This window comes from Ovis aries, chromosome 1 (assembly GCF_016772045.2).
Source record: "Ovis aries strain OAR_USU_Benz2616 breed Rambouillet chromosome 1, ARS-UI_Ramb_v3.0, whole genome shotgun sequence".
In the NCBI taxonomy this organism is placed as follows: domain Eukaryota; kingdom Metazoa; phylum Chordata; class Mammalia; order Artiodactyla; family Bovidae; genus Ovis; species Ovis aries.
In genome coordinates, this window is record NC_056054.1 from 231,311,976 (window position 1) to 231,338,969 (window position 26,994).

The 26,994-nt window shown below is 38.6% G+C and overlaps 1 protein-coding gene across 6 annotated transcripts in view; it reads right to left on the reverse strand.

The window, feature by feature from the left end:
- The window catches only part of LEKR1 (leucine, glutamate and lysine rich 1), a 229,083-nt gene that overhangs the window by 20,598 nt on the left and 181,491 nt on the right, over positions 1-26,994 (reverse strand). For all 6 annotated transcript variants that reach the window (XM_060394362.1, XM_060394355.1, XM_060394367.1 and 3 more), the window contains 2 exons: positions 19,859-19,952; positions 4,062-4,226 (listed from right to left, as the gene is read on the reverse strand). In XM_060394362.1, coding sequence (XP_060250345.1) covers positions 4,062-4,226; positions 19,859-19,952 — 259 coding nt within the window. The remainder of the gene's footprint in view (positions 1-4,061; positions 4,227-19,858; positions 19,953-26,994) is intronic.

The following is a 26,994-nucleotide window of genomic DNA, read 5'->3' on the forward strand; positions in this document are numbered from 1 at the left end:
TTCAGCTTCAGAATCTGTCCTTCCAATGAATATTCAGGACTGATTTCCTTTAGGATGGACTGATTGGATCTTCTTGCAGTCCAAGGGACTCTCAAGAGTTTTCTCCAACACCACAGTTCAAAAACATCAATTCTTTGGTGCTACAGTCTACTCAAATCATACTAGTAAGGTTTCCTTTGATGTATTTTTTTTTCGTCCTTGTATATGATGATTGAAGGTACCCTAGATACCACATCTTCTATAGTAGCCCTGCCCAATAGAACTTTCTTCAGTGACAGACTGCATGAGCAAATTTGGAAAATTCAGCAGTGGCCATAGGACTGGAAAATGTCAGTTTTCATTCCAGTCTCAAAGAAGGGCAATGCCAAAGAATGTTCAAACTACCATACAACTGCACCCTCATTTCACATGCTAGTAAGGTTATGCTCAAAATCTTTCAAGGTAGGGGTCAGCAGTATGTGAACTGAGAACTTCCAGATGTACAAGCTGGATTTAGAAAAGGCAGAGGAAGTAGAGATCAAATTGCCGACGTTTGTTGGATCATAAAGAAAGAAAGGAAACTCCAGAAAAGTATCTACTTCTGCTTCATTGACTATGCTAAAGCCTTTGACTATGTGGATCACAACAAACTGGAAAATTCTTAAAAGAGATGGAAATACATGACCACCTTACCTGCCTCCTGAGAAACCTGTATGTGGGTCAATAAACGACATATAGAACCAGATATGGAACAATGGACTGTTTCAAAATAGGGAAAGGAGTACCTCAAGGCAGTATATTGTCACCCTGCTTATTTAACTTATATACAGAGTACATTATGTGAAAGATGGCCTGGATGAAGCACAAGCTGGAATCAAGGCTGTTGGAGAAATATCAACAACCCCAGATATGCAGATGATACCACTCTAGTGGCAGAAAGTAAAGAGGAACTGATGTGTTTCTTGATGAAGGTGAAAGAGGAGAGGGAAAAGCTGGCTTGAAACTGAATATTAAAAAAAAAACTAAGATCATGGCATCTGGTCCCATCACCTCACAGTAAAGAGCTGGGGAAAAAATGGAAACAGTGACAGATTTTATTTTCTTGGGCTCTGAAAATCACTGCAGATGGTGACTGCAGCCATGAAATTAAAAGATGCTTGCTCCTTGGAAGAAAAGCTATGACAAACCTGGACAGCATATTAAAAAGCAGACACGTCACTTTGCTGACAAAGGTCTATATAGTCAAAGCTATGGTTTTTCCAGTAATCATGTAAAGATGTGAGAGCTGTACCATAAAGAAGGCTGAGCACTGACGAAACTATGCTTTTGGACTGTGGTGCTAGAGAATATTCTTGAGAGCCCCTTGGACAGCAAGGAGATGAAACCAGTCAATCTTAAAGGAGATCAACCCTGAATATTCATTAGTGGGACTGATGTTGAAGTTGAAGCTCCAATACTTTGGCTACTTGATGAGAAAAGCTGACTCATTGGAAAAGACCCTGATGCTGGGAAAGACTGAAAGCAAAAGGAGAAGGGGATGGCAGAGAATGAGATGATTAGATAGAGTCACCGACTCAGGGGACATGAATTTGCATAGACTCCAGAAAACAGTGAAGGACTGGGGAGCCTGGTGTGCTGCAGCCCATGGGGTTGCAAAGAATGAGACACAACTTAGTGACTGAACAACAAGAAGAAATATTCTGCACTGTCTTATGTGGTAGCCACTACCCACATGTGACTATTGATGGTGGTGTACTGGTAAATACTTCCCTGATAGCTCAACTAGTAAAGAATCAGCCTGCAAGGCAGGAGACCCTGGTTTGATTCCTGGGTCAGGAAGATCCGCTGGAGAAGGGATAGGCTATCCATTGTGGTACTCTTGGGCTTCCCTTGTGGCTCAGCTGGTAAACAATCCACCTGCAATGTGGGAGACCTGGGTTTGATCCCTGGGTTGGGAAGATCCCCTAGAGAAGGGAAAGGCTACCCACTTCAGTATTCTGCCCTGAAGAATTCCATGGACTATAAAGTCCATGGGGGTCGCAAAGAGTCAGACACAACTGCACTGGTAAATATTTAACAATGGACTCTCTCTCTCTCTCTCTCTCTCTCTCACACACACACACACACACACACACAGAAGTCAGATTTGCATTCAGTTTCCATGGTGTAAACACTCTCACCATGACCAATTCCAAGCTATGAAGGTGAAATCACTGATCACTGAGCTGAGAAGAAATGTTAACAGTAGGCTCTCACTTGCTAGTATGGGCTATTGCACCCTTGAAATGTGGCAAACATGAGTGATGAACTCAATTTTCAATTTTATTTAACTTTAATTAATTAAAACTTAAGTAGGCACATAAGTTACTATATTAGACAATGCAGTTCTAGAGGATACCACAATACTTTGAAAATATACTGCTTCTGAAGGTGGTACCTCTAGACAAACAGAGGAAAGAACAACTTGAGAACTTTTCAGTGTCACAGCATCTTTAGAAGGGAAAAGACTGCTTATTTTTATCCTTAAAAAAGCAAAACAAATAACACAAAACAGACCAGGAAGAGCAAAGCTGCTTCTGACAAAACATATCATTATTTATGCTACGGATATTGTCATATTATAAATATTAGTACAACAAGAAATCAGCCCATGAAGAATCTGGAAAGCATTTACAGACTAAAGTTCCAAGGATTTTGTGAACCATTACTTAAGAGTTATGTACCCAAAATGTGTTTCAAATGTTAAATTTACATTAATAATAACTTTTACAAGAAATCTATTCACTACAGTTTTTATAAATTAATATTCCATTTTCTTCAATTAACCCAGGGAAGAAGAGGGTCACTTCTGGGTCTGAGCAGTAGTTTCCTTCATCCAGAGGAGAGTTGCCACTAAAACAGAGCAGGTTATCTTGGGAAGAGGAGGCTCAGAGAGCCATAAACATGCTTTGATTTTTTAATAAGGGAGTCAACAATAAAAAAAAAAAATCAAAAGAATTCACTCACAAAATCTGGACTTAGGACTGCTCTTGAAAGACTGTAGCCCTGGCAAGTTGGGGCTTGCCTTTCAGCATTCCCCTGCTGATGGTCCTGGGCCACCTGGGAGAGTAACAGCAGTCACAGGGTGAGGGGAAAAGGGGAGTGGGGGCAGGAGCCAGGAAGTAAGGGCATGTCTAGGACAGGACTGTCCAGAAGAGGAGGAGGGGGCCTTAGGTGAGCTGAGGCTACAACTCCCAGCGCATGCTCCATTGTCCCATTGTCCCAAATAGGACTGCACTTATAAAACACAAATTCAGAGATTAAATTATTATTAAGAATTTCAAGACAGCATTAAGCCTGCAAGGTTTGTATGGGGACCTATGATACCACATTCACGTGGCTGGCCCTGCCTATTCACAGTGAGCTACTGAAAAACTACCATATCCCCTGTACAACAAAGTGGAGGCCGTAAGTCTCATTTAATGCTAATTTACATAAATTCTTAATGAGTTTATTCAAAATATAACTTTACCACTAGGCCTTGGTTAATATACTCACAAAAAAGACACACACACACACACACACACACACACTCTACTTTCAGGTCTTATGAAAACAAGGGAACCTTGTCAAAACCCTATATTTTGTTTAGTAAACATTATTTAAGAAATTATGGACGTCTGATATGTAAAAAATATTTCCCCTTCATTCAAAACTAAAATTGAAAATATTTGCAACTAAAAGGGATAGACTTTAGTTGTTGGTAAAATTTAGGTATGTAAAACACATCATTATCATTTGTTGGACATTTGAGGTATTAGAATATCTAACCATGTTAATTATTAGTTATGTAATTTATGCTGTTTTAAAAATACATTTATTTAGTAGGAAAAATTCCATACATAGCTAGATTATATTCTTATATAATTTATCTCAGTCATTCATTATGGAGAATAGCCAAATCATTCTATCTAAAAATAAGCTGTGATGACCATGAAGAAATCTATAAGAGTTAGAAACATAGTGTTGTCCTTTTAGGAGGAAATAACCAACATCTACAGTTTCAAATCCATTAAATGATGATGAATACCATAATGACAGACCTTCATTTGTAGTTCTTCTTGTTCTTTCTTATACTTTTGGATTATTTCTTGGTGTTTTTCCTTTTCAATATTAAGTTCCAGTTTAGCTTCTTCCTTAAAGAGAAGAGCTTGCTCCTGAAATTCAACCAAATGTTGGGCTCTTTCCTTGGTAATTTCAGCTTCAATCTAGAAAATAGCATTTAACATACATATTATCATAAATAAATTTAACACCATATTATCATAAGTAAATTAAGCCTATTTTCAGACTCATTTTTTTCTCCCAGGTTTGTTGATATAATTGACATACAGTACTATATAAGTTTAAGGTGTACAGTATAAAGATTTCACTTACATATATCCTGAAGTTATTATCACAAAAGTTTACAGAACATCCATCATCTCATACAGATACAAAATTAAAGAAATAGAACTTTTCCTTGTGATGAGAACTCTTAGGGTCTAATCATTTAAAAATTCTAATTCTAACATGAATTTTTAAATTCTAATGTTAAAAAAATCTGATTCAGAACTTGGACCAGAGAAGCTGACCTTGGGTCAAATATCTCCAGATCTTCTAAGACTTTTAAGACCTGTAAAATGAGTAGAAAAGGTAGGACAATATAAGTTTTCAGAAATGCTAAAAGCTTAGTCTTCTGTACATTTATAGTGTAAACTCTGTCCTTTGCCAGCAACCCTATAAGGAATAAAAAAAGAAGAAAAGATTTTGAGGCTCGCACACTAAGTTCTGTTGAAAACTCTGAGTGGATACAAGGTATAAATGCTGATTTTTAAAAAATGAGCCTTTCTTGATGGAGACCACAGACAGCTTTGGAGTCATAGATTATCATTTTAATGAGATTGAGGCCAGAAGGATGATTGAAGGAAAACATAGTCAGTGATGCTTGTATCCAGATTTCTACTCAGAACCACAGTGTTGGAAGGGACCTTAAAAATCCCCTAGTTCATTTTCTCAAGCTTCCATGAATTGTGGAAGGATAAACAAAGGCTTTGGACTCAGAGTTTAAATCCTGGCTCTGCCACTTTAGCTGTGTGATCTTAAATTGTGACTGTAACCTCTCCTGGTAGGGTTATAACTGATTCCCTTGAGGGTTGTTATGAGGATTAAATGAGACGAAACATCTGTGTAAAGCTCTTGCAGGAGCAGGAATTCAACAGTCAGTGGAGATTACTTCTACACTCTGACTTCAATCTCTACCATGGACTCTGCACCAAATGATTATCTGCTCTATGCATTGACACCACCAGAAACCATAACTCACTCCTTCCCCAGCAGGCACTTCCATTTTCAGACAGCACTAAGCATTAGGAAGCTTTTCCTTTAGTTGAGCCAACATCTCTCTCCCTGTGGTTTTTAGTCATTGGTTTTGGCTCTGCCTACTTGAGCAAGAGAGAACAAATCCATGAGTACTGGAGTCATTTACGCCTGGGAGTTTATCTAGTGGATTACAGAAGGGATCCCAGTGACAGGTTGGCTCTAGATTTACATTGTGCCATTATAAATTATTTAGATTATAAATTCTAAAACCAAGTAAAAGCAGATAACTTGGGAGAAAAACTGTCAAACCTGACTTACTGTGACTGTGATTCTCAAGCCAGTAAGAGGAGAGAGGTCAACTTGAATTTCTCAAGGGAACACTAAAACTGGGAAACAGAAAGCTCACTAAGGAACTTTGCAGGAAGCCCTTTAAATTACATAAAATGCAGATAGAAGACCAGCCTCAGTATAGGGTCAGTGGGGCTTATTGCACTGGTCATTTGCCTCAAGGCAAAGCACTTATGCTTATACTCACCGCACCGGAGTTGTTTTGGCTCTTTCAAAATAAGTTTCTAGATTGTTTGGAGGAAAGAATACCGATAATCATTTAGGCACATGACAGAATTGTTCAGATAAGTTGTTATCAGATTGTGAAAAGCAAGGAAAGCCTCAGGGCACTTAGGAAAAAGGCAGATGTTCTTCTGAATTTCAGTTACTTTTGTTCTTGCCTCCTGGTAACCATCTAGATACATCATAGGTGTCTCAAACAAACTGTGTGTACCAGAGATCTTGATACAATCCCCCTACCGGTTCCTTCCTCAGTGCTCCCTATCTCAGGATGTGCGCCACTGCCCGTGGAGTTATTCAAGTCAGTAACTGGAGGAATTGCCTTTCACACTTCTCTCTCCTTTACCCTCCACACCTAATCCACCATCAAGCCCTGCTCATTTTGCCTCCAAAAGATACACTGAATCTATTGATTTCTCTGTACTTCTTACTATCACCACCCTAGTTGCGGTCACCACCACCTCCTGACTTGCCTCCTTATTTCTACTCCTGCCTCTCTCCAACCCCTGATACACAACAGAGTGTTCTTCACAAACTGTACATTGAATTCTTTTATTCCCTCTTGATGGCTTTTCACTGCATTATAAAATCCAAACTCCCAATCCAAACTCTTCTACTAGAACACCACCAGCCCCTATGACACCTTTGCAAGAATCAACAAAGCATACCTTCCTTAGATAAACACAGCCTTGGGCAGGGCACAGGACATGGTGAGCAGAGCTCAGGCCTGGTTTCAGCTCCCTTCTCTCCCCTGGCCTATGCTATTATTATTCATGGCACAAGCAGGATACCATGTATGGCAGCCCTGGACTTCTCCAACCTGACTTTCAAACTGTATTTCCCATTTGACTACTGTGCTCTAGCCATGCTGGAATAGATAAGAACACGTGAAAAGAGGAAATCAAATACAAAACATTCATAAAACTTTGAGTTAACAGTCCACAAGATACTTTGACACTATTTTAAAAAAGAGAATAAATAAACATTTTTTTGAGAAGCTAAAGAAAATTTGTGCTCAGTTACTAAAATGTCAAGTGTTCAAAAAATTTTGCTTGTGTAGTTAATTGGTAGAGCCAAATAGTTATTTTAGGATAGAAAGACATCTTTCAAAATATGGACTCAAGAGAAGAAGAATGTGCACAAATGAGGTGGGACAGGACAAACTGTAAATTAGGTGACAGAAGGACTTCAGAGGAACTTTTTAAAACAGAAGTTCTTTAAATTATGAGGAAAAGGTCATTTAGCAAATCAGCAGAGTCCCTTGAAGATGAAACAAAGGATGCATTCAGGGAAGGAAAGAGGGTGGCTGACTGGTTGAATGAGTAGAATGTTCTGTTCTACCTGAGCCAGGAAGAAAGGGCTCTTTGCCTCTGAACTATTCCTTGGAATAAACTAGTATAGGTAAGGAGAGAGGGAAAAAGAAAGGAACAGACAGAGGGTGGGAAAGAAAAAGCACTACAGATAGAAAGGAGAAGAGTGATATACTGATTTGATTTTTTAATTTGTACAACCTGAGAAAGAGAAGCAAAGGGATGAACTTCAGGTGGAACTTCTAAATATTTAAGGACACTGCAATGGCAAGTCAAAAGCCATCTGAATGTGTTGACTCTGTAGCACAGAGAGATGACACTACCAGTTCCTTCAAGACCTGAAGAGTCTGAACAAAACGATGAGCCCACCAACAATGACTTGCTTAAGCTGGTATATTGTCATTGAGAAGATGAATTCATGTGAAATTGTCATGTTTATGTTTCCTACATGTTGATAACAGCTATTTGTTTACAAAAATCTTAGATGGCAGGACTTATGTTTATGAAAAATACATAAATTAGGTGATGGTGCATACATAAAATATGAACTGCTTTCAATTCAGTTCAGTTCAGTCGCTCAGTCATGTCCAACTCTTTGCGACCCCATGAATCGCAGCACGCCAGGCCTCCCTGTCCACCACCAACTCCCGGAGTTCACCCAAACTCATGTCCATCGAGTCGGTAATGCCATCCAGCCATCTCATCCTCTGTCATCCCCTTCTCCTCCTGCCCTCAATCCCTCCCAGCATCAGGGTCTTTTCCAGTGAGTCAGCTCTTCGCATGAGGTGGCCAAAGTATTGGAGTTTCAGCTTTAGCATCAGTCTTTCCAATGAACACCCAGGACTGATCTCCTTATATAATAGTAATTCTGATAATCTGAGGAAATTTTAATTTTAAAAAAGCATGAATAAAAATATGAGCTTACGAGTTAGAGAAAGTAAAATCAACTGTTGTCTGTGTACACATTCCAGCTTTTAGTTCATGCGTATCTTCCTCTAGCTCAACTGTCTCATTCCTGAAGGGCTTCTGAAGACTTCAAAGCATTCTGAGTATATTGTTCTTTAAAATCCTTTTTGTACTTGTGCTGAAACGCATAAGTTAGTGTTTTATAATATTTGTTTCTAATACTTATGTGCAAAATGCTGTCTTTTCACTGTTTCCCAAGTGAGATCTTTCTGGTTGATTCTGATATCATTTTCTGTTTGTAGGGAAAGAGCAAATTAGCCAAGACGGTGGTGGTCAGGCTCTCTCACCATGTCCTTTCACTCTTGCCCCATGTTTTGTAAATAATGATTATATAACAGTTGAGCTCACTTATAGCACTGCGCATGCATGTCACAAGGTACTCACTTGGCCACTGGCTACCTTTGTTCTGTAAGCATATATAAGCTCCACCTGAAAAAGCCCTTGCAGTTACATTTTGGCTGCGTTATGGCGGTGAGGCTGTGTTATGGCTGTGACGGCTGGGTCAACCGCAAGAGGAGAGAATACAGCGTATCTGCTGCTAGTGCTGCTGTGCCAGTCAGGAGAAAATAAATGTGTTTGCAATTCCTACGACTCCATGAGTTTTCTTCTGGCTTCCCTGCTTGTGCCTTGCCTAGCATGGGTTCAATGAACACTATGTATAGTGAGACACAGTGAGACAGTGTTCGTGGAGGCAGACACCATGTTACAACACAATCACTTATTATTTGATGATCCCTTTAAAACCAAGAAAATTTCAGATGTCAAGTAGAAATCAGACCACTTGTTTATATTTGATGTACATTTATCATTAAACAAAATATTAATATACCTCCTGCAAATGATTATGAGTGGGTGAAAATTGCTCAGTCATGTTGGACTCTTTGCAACCCCATGGACTGTAGCCCACCAGGCTTCTCTGTCCATGGAATTTTCCAGGCAAGAATACTGAAGTGCATTGCCATTCCCTTCTCCAGGGGATCTTCCTGACCCAGGGATTGAACCCAGGTTTCTGGCATTGCAGACAGATTCTTTACTATCTGAGCCACCAGGGAAGCCCAAAAATGATTCTACTATTTTCTAAAAGTTAGAAACAAATTGTAATTGAAAACTAGTATTTCAGATTATTTCTAAATTAACCACTGAATAACTATGTTATAAAAGTAGATGACTATTCAAACACTAGACTTTGTAATTAAAAATGCAAATGTTAAGGAATCAGACTAAGTATTGAAGTCCTGCCAAGAACTGAGGAAAACTGAGGACAGAAGAAGAGAATGTTCACTGAGTACCTCATACAAGCTAGGTTGTATGGTACAGGGCTCTTTTCCTCTACTAACTCATTTAATTCTTACAACAATTCTGAAAGAACGTATAGTACTTATTGTTCCCACTGTATAGAGTAAGAAATAGGCTCAGAGAAATTTAGTGCCTTCACCAAGATCTTAGAGCTACCATGAGGCAGGGCAGGCTGTGCACTCAGATGTCTCTGGTGGGCTCCATAGCTCAGTGTGGTGAGTTTTCCCGGGCACCTTGCTTCCCCACACATTTACATGGCGCAGTGGTTAAGGGAATGGAGTTGGTATTGATTTAGTTCAAAATATTGGGAGATCTTTTAATTCCATTGTGGTTAGAGAAAATTCTTCGTATGGCTTGAATTCTTTTTTTGTTGTTGTTCAGTCGTTCAGTTATGTCTGACTCTTTGTGACCCCATGGACTGCAGCATGTCAGGTTTCCCTGTCCTTCACTGTCTCTCGGAGTTTATTCAAAGTCATGTCCAGTGAATTCTTTTAAATTTTTTAAGACCTTTATTCCCAGTATATGATCTACTTTAATAAATGTCCCATGCACACATGAGGAGAATGCATATTCTGCTGTTAAATGAAGAATTCTATATGTATCAATTAAGTTGTATCTGTTAATATTTTTAAGAATAAACTATTGTACTATTTTCCATAGTATATATCCTTAATGGTTTTTCTGGGTATTGAGAGAGAGCTATCGACATCTCTGACTCTAAAGATTGGTCTATTTCTCCTTGCAGTTCTATCACTTTTTGCTTAAAGTTCTGTTTCTAGGTGAAAAGATGTTCAGGGTTAAATGTCCTCTTGGTGAACCAACCCCTTTATCATTACGAAATGACTTTCTTTATCTTTGGTAATATTCTAAATACTCTGATTTCTTTCTCTGAACTCTATTTTGATTATAATGTAGCAACTCTAGCTTCTTTTTCAATCCATTACTTTTGGCCTCTTTGTTAAAATATTTCTTTATATAAAAATACATTTCTTATAGGCAACATATAGTAGAATCTTTCATTTTTATCCAACATGACAATCTGTCTTTTAATGGGGATATTTAGATAAGGGCTTGGCAAACTATGTCCCACAGACTAAACTTCAGCCATGCCCATTCATTTGCATATCATCTGTGGCTGCCTTTAAGCTACAGGGGCAGAGTAGAGTGGTTGCAACAGAGACTGTATGGTCCAGATACCAAAAATATTTAGTAATTGGACCTTTATAGAAAAAGTTTACTGATCTCTGGTTTAGATCATTTATATTTAATTTGATTATTGATATGACTAGCTTTAAATCTGTCTTGCTATGTGTTTTCTGTTTGATCCATCTCATTGTTTTCCCCTCTTTTTCTGTCTTCTTTTACATTATTTTAAAATTCAATTTTCAAATCTTTGCTAGTTTATTAGCTGTTACTCTTTGTTCTTCTATTTTTGTAGTTGGTTTAGAGTTTACAGAATATATTTTTAACTTTATGCAGTCTATCTTCTACTGATATATCACTTTATATATTGTATAAGAATCTAAATATTCTCACTACCAAAACAACAAAGATAATTGTGTAAAGAATGTGTTAACTAATCTTATTGTGGTAATTATTTTGCTGTATATATATATGTGTATGTGTGTGTGTGAGAGAGAGATCATCATGTTGTACATCATAAACTTATACAGTGTCACATGTCAGCTATATCTCCATAAAGCTGGGGGAAAAGGGGGGCTGTGGTGGTTGGTTGGTGGATATAACTAGAATGAAAGGATCCCTTCCTCCTTTCCTTAGATCTTCTGCCATTGTTCCCTACTCACCAATCCCAATCAAAAGTTAGAGGGTCCAGGAACTATTACTCTCATCCATTCAATTCAGGCTTTGGGGATAGAAAGCAGGGTTTTGAGGGTGCAGAGTGGCTCTAGGGGGGCAAAATGCAAGGAATCTCACTCAACCCATGCAGCAGGTGGAGAAATTCTCAGAGAGAAGGGTAATCTGCCAGGAAGATACCCCAGAAGGATCCACTGTACTTCCCAGCTCATTGTCAGTTTGCTCACCTGTTGCCCTATCTCTTGGCCCTTCTCTTATCTGGGAACTTCAGGGGATATTTGTTATTTTCCTTTTTTTGTAGTGATTCATTCTTCTCCTACTATCAGTCAATATGACTGAGTGGGATTCTGTCTTGCCAGCTGTCATGGTTGGTCCAAGACTGAGTGCATGGTTCAGTTAGAATCTGACAGCCACAGTCAGTCTCTTGCTAAGAATGTAGGAAAGTGATGGGAAACATAGCTGCTCCCTTTTTACCATCAGGAGGGACAATCCTGAGTCTGAAAAAGAAGCCAATCTGGCAGAAAACCAGCTTGAGAGCCCTGAATCCAGCTGTGCCTGAAGGTAGCTCACCACTGAACCCTGCAGTTAAGACAGCCAATAAATTATATTTTCACTTAAAACAAAGAATCTTACAACAGCATACTTCATCTCTGCCTTCCCAGCTATTGTGGTATTGTTGTCATATATTTTGCTTCTACATGCTATAGATGTCATATTAGATTATAAGGAAATTTAAATGATAAAAATATCATACTTATTCACATTGCTACACTTCTGGTGTTCTGCATTCTTTTGTATAGATCCCTATTTCCATCTGGTATAATTTTCTTTCTGAATAAAGGACTTTTAACATTTCTTAGAGTGTGGGTGTACTGGTGATACATTTTTTTCAGCTTTTTCATTCTGAAAGATCTTTCTTTTACCCTCATGTGTTGAAAAATGTTTTCACTTTGTATAGAATTTCTAAGTTAGCAGCTCCCACTGCTATCCCCTCACCCCTGCCCAACCCTTCTTTCAGTACTTTCAGCCCCGCTATCTTCTTGCTTACATTGTTTATGATTTTTAGAAAATCTGCTCTCATCCTTATCTTTGTTCCTCTATATATGTATTTTATTCTCTAGTTGCTTTTAAGATTTTTTAATTGACATTTTTGAGCAACTGGATTATAATGTCTCGGTGTACTTGAGCTTTATTGAGCTCCTTGAATCTTCTTATTAAACTTTAAGTTTTTAGCGATTATTGCTTCAAGTATTCCTTCTGTCCTCTCTTTCTTGTCCTATGGGGTGTCCAATTGTACATATATTAGGCCACTTGAGATCTCTAGTCTTTCCCATTCTGTTCTTTTCCTCTATTTCTTTGCATTGATTGCTGAAGAAGGCTTTCTTATCTCTTCTTGCTATTCTTTGGAATTCTGCATTCAGATGCTTATATCTTTCCTTTTCTCCCTGGCTTTTCACTTCTCTTCTTTTCACAGCTATTTGTAAGCCTTCCCCAGACAGCCATTTTGCTTTTTTGCATTTCTTTTCCATGGGGATGGTCTTGATCCCTGTCTCCTGTACAATGTCACGAACTTCATTCCATAGTTCATCAGGCACTGTATCTATCAGATCTAGGCCCTTAAATCTATTTCTCACTTCCACTGTATAATCATAAGGGATCTGATTTAGGAGATACCAAGGGAACATTTCATGCAAAGATGGGCTCGATAAAGGACAAAAATGGTATGGACCTAACAGAAGCAGACGATATTAAGAAGAGATGGGAAGAATACACAGAAGAACTGTACAAAATAGATCTTCACGACCTGGATAATCCCAATGGTGTGATCACTCATCTAGAGCCAGATATCCTGGAATGTGAAGTCAAGTGGGCCTTAGAAAGCATCATTATGAACAAAGCTAGTGGAGGTGATGGAATTCCAGTTGAGCTATTTCAAATCCTGCAAGATGATGCTGTGAAAGTGCTACACTCAATATGCCAACAAATTTGGAAAACTCAGCAGTGGCCACAGAACTGGAAAAGGTCAGTTTTCATTCCAATCCCAAAGAAAGGCAATGCCAAAGAATGCTCAAACTACTGCACAATTGCACTCATCTCACACCTAGTAAAGTAATACTCAAAATTCTCCAAACCAGGCTTCAGCAATACGTGAACTGTGAACTTCCTGATGTTCAAGCTGGTTTTAGAAAAGGCAGAGGAACCAGAGATCAAATTGCCAACATCCACTGGATCATCAAAAAAGCAAGAGAGTTCCAGAAAAGCATCTATTTCTGCTTTATTGACTATGCCAAAGCCTTTGACTGTGTGGATCACAATCAACTGCGGAAAATTCTGAAAGAGATGGGAATACAGACCACCTGACCTGCCTCTTGAGAAATCTGTATGCAGGCCAGGAAGCAACAGTTAGAACTGGACATGGAACAACAGACTGGTTCCAAATAGGAAAAGGAGTATGTCAAGGCTGTATATTGTCACCCTGCTTGTTTAACTTCTATGCAGAGTACATCATGAGAAACACTGGGCTCGAAGAAGCACAAGCTGGAATCAAGATTGCCGGAAGAAATATCAATAACCTCAGATATGCAGATGACACCACCCTTATGGCAGAGAGTGAAGAGGAACTAAAAAGCCTCTTGATGAAAGTGAAAGAGAGTGAAAAAGTTGGCTTAAAGCTCAACATTCAGAAAACGAAGATCATGGCATCTGTTCCCATCACTTCATGGGAAATAGATGGGAAACAGTGGAAACAGTGTCAGACTTTATGTTTTTGGGCTCCAAAATCACTGCAGATGGTGACTGCAGCCATGAAATTAAAAGACGCTTACTCCTTGGAGGAAAAGTTATGACCAACCTAGATAGTATATTCAAAAGCAGAGACATTACTTTGCCGACTAAGGTCTGTCTAGTCAAGGTTATGGTTTTTCCAGTAGTCATGTATGGACGTGAGAATTGGACTGTGAAGAAGGCTGAGTGCCAAAGAATTGATGCTTTTGAACTGTGGTGTTGGAGAAGACTCTTCAGAGTCCCTTGGACTGCAAGGAGATCCAACTAGTCCATTCTGAAGGAGATCAACCCTGGGATTTCTTTGGAAGGAATGATGCTAAAGCTGAAACTCCAATACTTTGGCCACCTCATGTGAAGTGTTGACTCATTGGAAAAGACTGATGCTGGGAGGGATTGGGGGCAGGAGGAGAAGGGGACGACAGAGGATGAGATGGCTGAATGGCATCACTGACTCGATGGTTGTGAGTCTGAGTGAACTCTGGGAGTTGGTGATGGACAGGAGGCCTGGCGTGGTGCGATTCATGGGGTCACAAAGAGTCGGACACGACTGAGCGACTTAACTGAACTGAACTGAACTGAGGCCACTTGAATTTATTTCACAGCTCAGTGATGCTCTTTGTTTGTTTGTTCTGAGTCTCTTAAAAGAGATAAATCTCATTGTATAGCTTCTATTGCTGTGTCTTCAGATTCATTAAACTTTTCTTCTGGAATGTTTAATTTTCCATTAATCCCATCCAGTGTATTTTTCATGTCAGATATATAATTTACATCTCTATAAATTCAGGTTAGATCTTTTTTATATCTTCTACATCTCTTTTTAACATGGTCAATTTTTCCTCTAGTTTTTGGACATAAAGAATACAGTTGTTATACCTGTTTTAATGTCCTTCTCTGACAATTCTAACATCTGTGCCTTTCTGAGTCAATTTTTATTTGTTGATTTTTCTTCTCACCATGAGTTCTATTTTCCTATTCCCATGCATGGCAATTTTTTCATTGGCTGCATTGTGAATTTTACTTTGTTAAATGCTGGATATTTTTGTGTTCTTATAAATAATCTTGAATTCTTTTCTGGGAGCAGTTAAGTTTCTTGGAATCAGCCTGATATTTTTTAAGGTCTTCCTTTCAAAATTTGTTAGGCAGGACCAGCTCAGCATTTAGTCTAGGGCTAATTATTCCCTACAATTCATGCAAGACCCTTCTGAGAACTTTACCCAGTCCCCTGTGAATTGTTGGCTTTCCAGTCTGGCTGGTGAGAACAGACATTATTATTGACATCATGTAAGTATTTGGTACTCTTATCTCTAATCCTTTCAGATTCATCTCCCTGGCTCTAGGTAGTTTCCCCATATATATGCACGGGTCACATATACATAATAGGGATTCTTTGCAGATATCCAGCATTCTTTCTCTGGGCAGCTCTCTTCTGAGAACACTCAACTGTGAATTCTAGCCACATAGATCTCCCCGGACTCTTAGGAAAGTCTCCTCAACTCAGAATCTGCCAAACTCCACCTGGATTCCTACTCCCTCTACCATAGCCTTAAATCTATTTCAGGGTCCTAAGTTAGAGTAATGATAGGGGTTACCTTGTCTGTCTCTTATCTCTAGGAATCACTGTCCTTCACTGCCTGATGTCCAGAGTCTTGAAACCATTGTTTTCTATCTTTTCTCCAGTGTTTTAGTTGTTTCATAAAGGAGAGTAAATCTGGTTCCTATTAGTCCACCTAAGTCAAATACAGACATGTGGGACTTTGTGTTTAGCTCTCAGTTTTGAAGGTGGAGGGGTTGTATCAGTTCTCAATTCCTGGCTATATAAACTTGGCAAATTATCTAACTTCTCCGAGTCTTATTTTTTCTATGTGCAAATGGGAATAATAATGTTAGAGTGATTAAGATTACATTGATGAAAAGCATTCAGCACAAGGCTTGACATATAGTAAACATGTTAATAATGGAGACTATATTTGATGCTGGGAGGGACTGGGGGGAGGAGGAGAAGGGGATGACAGAGGATGATATGGCTGGATGGCATCACCGACTCGATGGACGTGAATCTGAGTGAACTCCAGGAGTTGGTGATGGACAGGGAGGCCTGGTGTGCTGCAATTCATGGGGTCATGAAGAGTTGGACACAACTGAGCGACTGAACTGAACTGAACTGAACTGAAGGGTTTAAATCAGATGATCTTTGCAGGCTATTCTGATCTAAAATTTTATGATTTTATTAATTCAATTTTGGAAATTATCAATATATGGCACAATTAAAAAAAATTAAAGTATACATACCCTCAATATTCATTTTAGCCATACATTTATTATACATAAAGGAAAATTTATATTTTTTAAAATGACAACTTTATTCCTGTAAAATTTTATTGTATAACTTGTTTCTCATAAATTTGATTAAAAGGACACTGAAATACATTAGGACTCACTAGGTCATTTGTCTCTTCTATTTTAAAGAAGAATTTGAGATTTTCTTTACCTCCCCCTTTAATGCTGGAATTGATTATTTTTTGAAGTAAACTTGTTCTCCCATTCATTTAGTGAGGAAGTAAGGTTGTCTTTGGTTTAATTATTGGTTTCTACAAGCTCTATGTATTATTTAAAATGAGGTCAATAGTATAATTGAAAATGTCCCATAATGTGATGTTTTAGTAATAATCCAAAAAAATATTTGATTGGAGTTTGTTTAGGGCACTACAAAGTGATAGGCAGTAAGTGACTATCACTTATTGTAAGCAGTCTGGCTGTAGGACATTTTTTAATTACAACATTTTAACTGAAAAGTACCAACACTGCATTTGGAGCCAATGTAAAATGTTCAGCCTGCAAATTAATTTGCTTTCTTCACATCAAAGCAATACTCGAAATAAACAAAAATCCATGACAATTAGTAAATACTCAGTTATTTTAAAATGTGCCATCCTTGTTGCATAGCAACTATTGATTCTATTATGTGCTTTTTACATACTCTAAAATAATTAAGCACAGGCATAAATTGCTATCTACTTGTTTTTGAATGTTAAAAGCATTTAAGTTATGAAGTTTATTCTAATATGTGTATTATATATTTGTAAAGGGAACATTTCATTCCTACGCAAAGGCACAGTGACCCAAGAAAGAGATGACAATGTCATATTAGTGATTCTTCTTTCTCATGAGAGGACTTTCAGGGAACTTTTTATTCATAGTCTCGATAACTAACTCAGCCAAGGATAATTATCATTCATTGGCTTAACTGGTCTGGATGTTGATTTACTGCTAAACTAAATGATAAAATTTATTAACAAAAAGTCATGTCCTCTCAAAAAATGAAATATCCATTTATATTATAGAAAATTATATGAGCCAAATACATCTATGATATAATTAATTTATTAGAAAGATATCCATGATCTTAATAAGAACTTAGAGAATCTTATATAGATTTATTTTCATCAATAAATTAACTTAGCATAAAGCAAGAGCATACATTTATATGGTCAGATGCTAACACTAACTTGGTCTACATGCTGTGTTAGCACTTTAGGCACAGGGCACACTGAGCAGCAGTACTAGACTGGATCATAAGTGCTGAGATTTCTTCTCCAGTGGATTAATATCTGAAGAATGTTGGTGATGTGTGATCATGGAGACGAGGAACTTCTACATAAGCAAAGGCAGGAAAGTTCACTCTCTCAGTCGAAGAGGAACTAAGGAGTTTGAGGGAAAGATCTGTGAATCTCTACAAACATTACTTCCATCAGTGAAATTTCTTTCTTTTTTAATGTTTATCTATTTATTTACTTAGCTGTGTGGGGTGTTAGTTGTGGCATGCGGGATCTTTTAGTTGTGGCATGCAAACTCTTAGTTGTAGCATATGGGATCTAGTTCCCTAACCAGGGATCAAACCTGGGCCCCTGAATTCGGACTGTGAAATCTTAGTCATTGTACTACCGAGGAAGTCTCTATCAGTGAAATTTCTGACTCACAAGATGGGACCAAAAAGAAAAGGATGAAATGTTTATAATATCTCTTTATACATATAGCCAGGGCTTTCCAGGTAGCTCAATGGTAAAGAATCCGCCTGCCAATGCAGGAGACACAGGTTCGATCCCTGGTTTGGGAAGATCCCCTGGAGGAGGAAATGACAACCCACTCCAGTATTATTGCCTGGAGAATCCCATGGACAGAGGAGGCTGGTGGGTTACAGTCCATGGGATCACAAAGAGTCAGACATGACTGAGTGACTGAGCATGCACGCATACATATAGTCAAACTACCCTTCAAAGTGTAATTTCCAGTCCCTTAAAGAGTATGAATGAAAAACTGTCTAATGACCTTCATCACAAGACAAAAGAGAAGCTGTAAAAAATAATCTCTCACTGCTTTAATTTGGATTTTTATTAAAGGTAGGTGGATCATCTTTTCACACTTATAAACATGGATTGGTAAGGATATGGGAAGTGAATAAGAATAGATTAGTCAACTGAGTACACTGAGGCTAAAAATAATATTTAAAGAATTAAAGGGGTGTGGTCTTTAGAGAAGGAGGAGAAGAAAAAGCCTATGCCACAAAATAAATAAGAATGAGATACATAGTCCATATTCTCAAATTTTCATCGTTGCCCATATGGAACTGCTGTTATAGTGATCATCTTTGTTATAGACTGAATGGGCTACAACACATTCCCAAACAACAAGGGAAGGGAGATTGATTTATAGAGGGCCAGACTGGATGTGACCAACTGTGTGAAGGCTGGAAAGGAAAGTGACAAGTTTAGAATTGACCTGAGCCAGCAACAACACCTAGAGGATTTCATTTGTAGATGGCAGATCTGGGGATTCCAGGTGGAGATGTTTAGTTTGAAAGTGGCCACTGCTTGCTGCTTAGGGTTACAAATTATAAGGTCTAGTCACCAAGAAGAATCTAGTGATAACCAAACAGTCTGTCAGGACTTCAGTCAAGTTATCTGAATTTCAGTAGCCAGCTCTAGTTCTGATGCACATGTGAGACATAATCAGAAAACCAAGACAGAAGGCTAGAGCTAGGATTAGGTACCGGTAAAGGAAGAGACCCAGCTGGTTGCAAAGGTTTCAGCACAGTATGCATGATAAAGCCAAGGAATCAGTCAAAAAATACTGGTAGTTTATAACAGGGAAATGATGTCTAGCCTTAATGACTAGAGCTGTGCAAGGCCTGAGAAAGCAAAGGCCAATAATTTTAAAAGTATAATTTGCATTCTTTAAAGTTATGAAAGAAGTATATACTCACTGCTGAAAATTTGAAAATATAGAAAACTCTGGAGACAAAAATCAATGAAAAAGTTTTTCATACTCTAAAAGCAAACATTTTCTTTGTAAATAGTGAGCTAAATACTTATTTTACTGCCAAAAGTTCATAACTGAATATTTTTAAGTCATTTTTCATTCTCTTTTATTATCTTCTTAAAGGCAGAGAAACTGTAAGAATGAATTAATGTTCCCCTGTTTTTAAGGATAGGGTCAAATGCAGATTCTGTCATTTTATGGGGAAAAACAGTAAATATTTAAAAGCAAAAATTATGCTTTTACATGAGAAAGAAAAGCTATCTTAAACTTATAAGGTTTCAAATTCTATTTTTACCTTTTAATCTCCTATTTGTCTAATATTTTGGAAAAAACACATATCATAAGCATGTTTGGTCTAGGAAGTTCCGGAAGGAATCAAAGGTGTGCATAGAAGCAAAGAAACCTATTTGAAGTAGTCTGGCAAATGGACAGAATTTTTAAAAAGCAAATAAGACACATACTGCTGAAAGTCACATTTTCGTTACCTTCTCCCTCCAGTTATCATCATTCAGCAGCTTCTGTCTAAGGGTTTCCTGCAGCTGCTCGACGCTTTTCTGATGTGAAATCAGCATCAACTCCCTGAAAACCATAAACACAACAAATGAGTCAAGACACACCCATAACACTCTTCCTAAATTACAATTACTGGCTCTAGAGATTATTTCACAACTCAATCTGTATATTCTTCCCCTTAGGAAAAAACATATGATATTATATACCATTTTAACTGTTAACAGCAATTTTAAAACACTGGCAACAAGGTCAGGCTTAATTTTTGTTTAATAAGCATTATTATTATTTTTATATGAAACAGTAACAACATATGTAGAGTTAGAAATATAATAAAATACTAAACATTGTGGTTCCAAAGTTTCTGATTAAATTCTGACACTAGACAATAGATAATATTTTGTTACTTTGAAAAAGGAAAATATGCTGGGGTATGCCACAAAATCACCACATTTGTGGTTTCTGCTAGATTTATTTTCCTTTAATTTATCTCACATGCTAATAGGAACAAACCAAATTAAGTAAAGGATAATGTCTGAGATGTAGCATAGTACAAAACATAATAGAAAATAGGAGAGAAAACACAAAGAACATTTTAATCTTTTAATCCAGGTAATTGGCTCTTAAAGCTAAGTTTGTGACCCTCTGAGTGGAAGCAAGTGTGAGAGATTTATGAGAACATTCACAGAGGCACTGAAATTAAGCCTTTAAATATTATACTTCAGTTCAGTCGCTCAGTCGTGTCTGACTCTTTGTGACCCCCATGGACTGCAGCACACCAGGCTTCCCTGTCCATCACCAGCTCCCGGAGCTTGCCCAAACTCATGACCATCACGTTGGTGATGCCATCTAACCATCTCATCCTCTGTCGTCCCCTTCTCCTCCTGCCTTCAATCTTTCCCAGGATCAGGGTCCTTTCTAATGACTCAGTACTTCACATCAGGTGGCTAAAGTATTGGAGTTTCAGCTTCAAAATCAGTCCTTCTAACTGTTGCTTCTTGACCTGCATACAGATTTCTCAGGGGGCAGGTCAGGTGTTCTGGTATTCCCATCTCTTTAAGAATTTTCCACAGTTTGTTGTGATCCACGTAGCCAAAGTCTTTGGCATAGTCAATAAACCAAAAGTAGATGTTTTTGTGGAACTCTCTTGTTTTTTTGATGATCCAGCCACCCTGTGGCTCAGTTAGTAAAGAATCTGCCTGCAATGCAGGAGACCTGGGTTCAATTCCTGGGTTGGGAAGATCCCCTGGAGAAAGGAAAGGCTACTCACTCCCAGTATTTAATATTATACCAGAAATTGTGGTAAAAGCATGCCTTTTGGTCAAGGAGTCCCACACCCCCTCCTATAATCACCATCAGTTCAGTTCAGTTCAGTTGCTCAGTCATGTCCGACTCTTTGCGATCCCATGAATCGCAGCATGCCAGGCCTCCCTGTCCATCACCAACTCCTGGAGTTCACTCAGACTCACGTCCATCAAGTCAGAGATGCCATCCAGCCATCTCATCCTCTGTTGTCTCCTTCTTCTCCTGACCCCAATCCCTCCCAGCATCAAAGTCTTTTCCAATGAGTCAACTCTTCGCATGAGGTGGCCAAAGTACTGGAGTTTCAGCTTTAGCATCATTCCTTCCAAAGAAATCCCAGGGTTGATCTCCTCCAGAATGGACTGGTCGGATCTCCTTGCAGTCCAAGGGACTCTCAAGAGTCTTCTCCAACACCACAGTTCAAAAGCATCAAGTCTTCAGCATTCAGCCTTCTTCACAGTCCAACTCTCACATCCATACATGACTACTGGAAAAACCATAGCCTTGACTAGACGGACCTTAGTTGGCAAAGTAATGTCTGCTTTTGAATATACTATCTAGGTTGGTCATAACTTTTCCTCCAAGGAGTAAGCGTCTTTTAATTTCATGGCTGCAATCACCATCTGCAGTGGTTTTGGAGCCCAAAAACATAAAGTCTGACACTGTTTCCACTGTTTCCCCATCTATTTCCCATGAAGTGATGGGACCGGATGCCATGATCTTCGTTTTCTGAATGTTGAGCTTTAAGCCAACTTTTCCACTCTCCTCTTTCACTTTCATCAGGAGGCTTTTAGTTCCTCTTCACTCTCTGCCATAAGGGTGGTGTCATCTGCATATCTGAGGTTATTGATATTTCTCCCGGCAATCTTGATTCCAGCTTGTGTTTCTTCCAGCCCAGCGTTTCTCATGATGTACTCTGCATAGAAGTTAAATAAGCAGGGTGACAATATACAGCCTTGATGTACTCCTTTTCCTATTTGGAACCAGTCTGTTGTTCCATGTCCAGTTCTAACTGTTGCTTCCTGGCCTGCATACAGATTTCTCAAGAGGCAGGTCAGGTGGTCTGGTATTCCCATCTCTTTCAGAATTTTCCACAGTTTATTGTGATCCACACATAACCCTTCTTATTTTCTGTGTAAGTGATTCTTCTCCATTGCTTATTCCTCTTTCTAATCCCTTTGTTTTTCATCATCATCCTCTTTCTCAGATTTGTGACTTTCATTTATAACTTGCTGTTAAACATCTCCACTCTGATGAGCCATCAACACTAAAGATTCCATATGTCAAGAAAGAAATTCATCATCATCTCCCACAATGTTGCCTTTCTTTTGGACTTTGAAAGCTTCAACAATCAAAATCTTTAGCATGAAATCCCTGAGTCATCTCTGACTCTTCCTTCTTGTTCTGCCGCATCCATTCAGTGTGTATGTGTGTGTGTGTTAGCTGCTCAGTCACATCTGACTCTTTGCAACCCCATGGACTACAGCCCACCAGGCTACCCTGCCCATGGGATTCTCCAGGCAAGAATACTGGAGTGGTTAGCCATTCCCTTCTCCAGGGATCTACCTGACCCAGGGATTGAACCCCAGTCTCTTGCACTGCAGGCAGACTCTTTATCATCTGAGTCACCAGGGAAGCCCTTCCATTCAGTAACAAGTTCTATGTATTCTGCTCCTTGGTGTACCTCAAACTATTTCCTCCCTTCCTTTATGACTACCAACAGTTAAGGTTATTGACTTCATTTCCCGCCTAGAGTATTGTGATAGACTGTCAACCTATTGCTTGATCTCTATTCTTGCCTCACTCTTAGAATATTATTAAACATTTTTTAATAAAAATAGTGCCTACATTTCTAGGCTAGAAAATTTTGAGGTCACAAAGACAGCTGGACTTGATAACCAGGATTACATTATTCAAGTGATGATGATTGAAAAGGATAAAACTCCTTAGACTTCTTTTTAGAAATGTGTCAGACTAGGTACCTTGACAACTTTTCTACTGAAAATAAGTGTTTTTTCACTTATTAAAAAAAAGTCTTAAAATTCATTAGTGACCAGGACAAAAAGGAAGATGAAGGACACACAAATCAAGAAAAAGAACAGGAAAATGTTATCAGTGGAAAGCTAGTGAAATTTGAATAAAGTCTGTAGGTTAGTTAATTGCATTATACCCATATTAATTTCTTAGTTTTTACAGATGTGCCATGGTTATAAAAAATGGGACCAAGGAAACAAATCCTTTTACTGTCTTTGTTAACTTTTCTGTAAATACAAAATTACTCCAAACTTCATTAAAAAAAAAATGAAGTGAAAGGAATAACTCCAACAATAAGTTGAGAATTCAAGCTAACTCTCACCTTGAAGGTACTTTCCAAACATGATGTACTTGAGCATTAAATTTCACAGCCATGAAGGGCACTGGAGTCAGGAGAGAAAGGAAGAGCTTGAGAGGAAACTTATCTGCATAAAATTGTATCTCAAAGAGCAACACATGCAGTATGTCATTTCTGTCATACTGTATGTCAGAATATGAAATTCACACCCAGTATGTACAAAATACAAAAAACATCTCCTGTCAAGGAACAAAACCCAAATTTCTAGCTTGAATTTTGGTGCTAAGTGGAGGGGAAAATACAAATCTCTCACAAGAATTTGTAAACGCAAGCCAATACTAATGCAGGTTTTTATCCTGAACTCACACTACCTGAGTGTCCCCAAAAGCCTCAAATTGAGGAGATATCATACAATTGTGCTAGGATAACCTTGTCTCTAGATGCCTGGTAGGAAAAACACCAACATTTTGGGGAGAAACCAACTTAAATCTGAAACTCAAAGAATTCCTACAGATTTTAAGACCCATGAGATCATAATTTTAAAACTCACAAATTTAGTTTTTAAAAAGCCAGTAAGAGGAAGAATGAGCAGATACAAATGACAGCATAATCAAAGTCACAAATTCTAAAGTATTTTCAGATATAGAATATAAAATAAGGATATTTAGTATGTTAGAAGAAATGAAAGATTAACTTAAATGACTAATGAAATCTGAAAAGAACCAATTGAATTTGTAGAAATAAAACATAATAATTGAGATGAAAACACAGTAGATGATCCTACAGCAGATTACTCACAGTTAAAAAATGAAGTAATAAGCTGAAAGGGAGATTCAAAAAATTATACAGGGTGTAGTACAGGAAGTACATCACGTGAAATGCTGGGCTAGATGAAGCACAAGCTGGAATCAAGATTGCTGGGAGAAATATCAATAACCTCAGATACGCAGATGACACCACCCTTGTGGCAGAAAGTGAAGAGGAACTGAAGGATGTCTTGATGAAAGTGAAAAGAGGATAGTGAAAAAGCTAACTTAAAACTCAACATTCAGAAAACTAAGATTATGGCATCTGGTCCCATCACTTCATGGCAAATAGTTGTGGAAACAATGGAAACAGTGAGAGACTTTATTTTTGGGTGCTCCAAAATCACTGCAGATGGTGACTGGAGCCATGAAATTAAAAGTACACTTTCTCCTTGGAAGAAAAGTTATGACCAACCTAAACAGCATATTAAAAAGCAGAGACATTACTTTGCCAACATAGGTCTGTCTAGTCAAAGCTATGGTTTATCCAGTAGTCATGTATGGATGTGAGAGTTGGATTGTGAAGAAAGCTGAGCACTGAAGAATTGATGCTTTTGAACTGAAGTGTTTGAGAAGACTCTTGAGAGTCCCTTGGACTGCAAGGAGATCCAACCAGTCCATCCTAAAGGAAATCAGTCCTGAATATTGATTGGAAGGACTGATGCTGAAGCTGAAACTCCAGTACTCTGGCCACTTGATGTGAAGAATTGACTCATTGGAAAAGACCCTGATGCTGGGAAAGATTGAAGGCAGGAGGAGAAGGGGATGACAGAGGATGAGATGGTTGGATGACATCACCAACTCGATGGACATAAGTTTGAGCAAGCTCCAGGAGCTGGTGATGGACAGGGAAGCCTGGTGTGCTGCAGTCCACAGGGTCACAAAGAGTCAGACATGACTAAGTGACTGAACTGAACTGAGTACAGGAAGTAAAAAATATGTAAAATAAAAAAGAGCTTGACATATGGAGGACAGAGTGAAAAGATCTAGTATTTATCTATTTTTCATTTCAGAAGCAAAAGAAAGAGAAAGGGAGAGGAAGGACATTACAACAAATCTAGGGAGCCCAAAGGATTCCAAGCAAGATAAATAAAACCAAATCTCATATCTGGGACCTGATAGTGAAAATGAAGAATACTGAAGTTAAAGAGACCTCAAAAGAAGATGGAGAGGAAACAAAACATTATCTTCAAAGGAACTCAAACATATTGAAAGCTTCAGTTCAGTTCAGTCGCTCAGTCGTGTCCGACTCTTTGCGATCCCATGAATCGCAGCATGCCAGGCCTTGCTGTCCATCACCAACTCCGGGAGTTCACTCAGACTCACGTCCATCGAGTCAGTGATGCCATCCAGCCATCTCATCCTCGGTCGTCCCCTTCTCCTCCTACCCCCAATCCCTCCCAGCATCAGAGTCTTTCCCAATGAGTCAACTCTTCACATGAGGTGGCCAAAGTACTGGAGTTTCAGCTTTAGCATCATTCCTTCCAAAGAAGTCCCAGGGCTGATCTCCTTCAGAATGGACTGGTTGGATCTCCTTGCAGTCCAAGGGACTCTCAAGAGTCTTCTCCAACACCATAGTTCAAAAGCATCGATTCTTTGGTGCTCACCCTTCTTCACAGTCCAACTCTCACATCCATACATTGAAAGCTTACTCTCCAGTAAAAACAAGGAAGGCCAAAGACAACAACATTAAAAACCCCATGAGAAGATAACCATCAACCTGAAGTAGGGTACCCAGCAAAACTTATCTTTCAGAAAGAGGCTGAAATAAAATATGCGCAGAAAAATAAAATCTTGTGTTTACTGACAGTTAAAGGGCTGCTAAAAAATACGCTTTGCAGGAAGGAATATGATCTCAGAAGGAAAGTCAGATGATCAAGAAAAAATGCTGAGCAAAGGAACTGGCAAACATACAGGCAGGGAGGGCTTCTTGGGTGTGTCATCAGGATAGTTGCATAGGGCCTATACGCTGAAGGAGACTGCACTTCAGGTTTAATGCTCTGTGGTCACCATTGAGGAGTTAACTTTATCTTTGTATCTGTGCTTTGTAAGTGAGGTCTGATAGGACAGTCAGGCATGTACTAGGGGCTTGGAATCTTGGCTTACACATAGTCCCACCTCCTGCCATCCTCTGTTTCTAGTGAGAATGCAGGCCTGGGCACAGGCAGGGGAGGGTTGGGTCTGCTAACTGTGTCCCATTTACTAAGTCTGCGGCAGGTCCCTGGTGCCTGTGAGAGCCTGCATCCATGCTGGGATTTCTCTGTGCCCAAGGGAGCACAAGATTCAACGGCAAATAAACAAAAAAGACCATGACCAGTTGAGAAAGAGATGTTATGGAAAGGAAAAGCTTCTTTGTCTTTTTTTGAAGAGGCTCCACATTTTCATATTGTGCTGGACCTTGAAAATTCTGTAAAGACTCTATATGTAGGTCCTTCTAAATAAATATCACCTGTATAAAAAATTAGTTTTGACTGCATATAATTAGTGGGGCTATCAAAAGATCAGAACTAGAACACTAAACAAAAATGTAGAATGTATGTCAGGATGGCAACGATCAGAGCTCAAGTATTATTCAAGAGAAGTTTGAGATATTCAAGAGAAGTTTGAGATATTCAAGAGAAGTTTGCATTATTCAGGATATATTAATTTTGGACTTCATTAAGTTTTCATG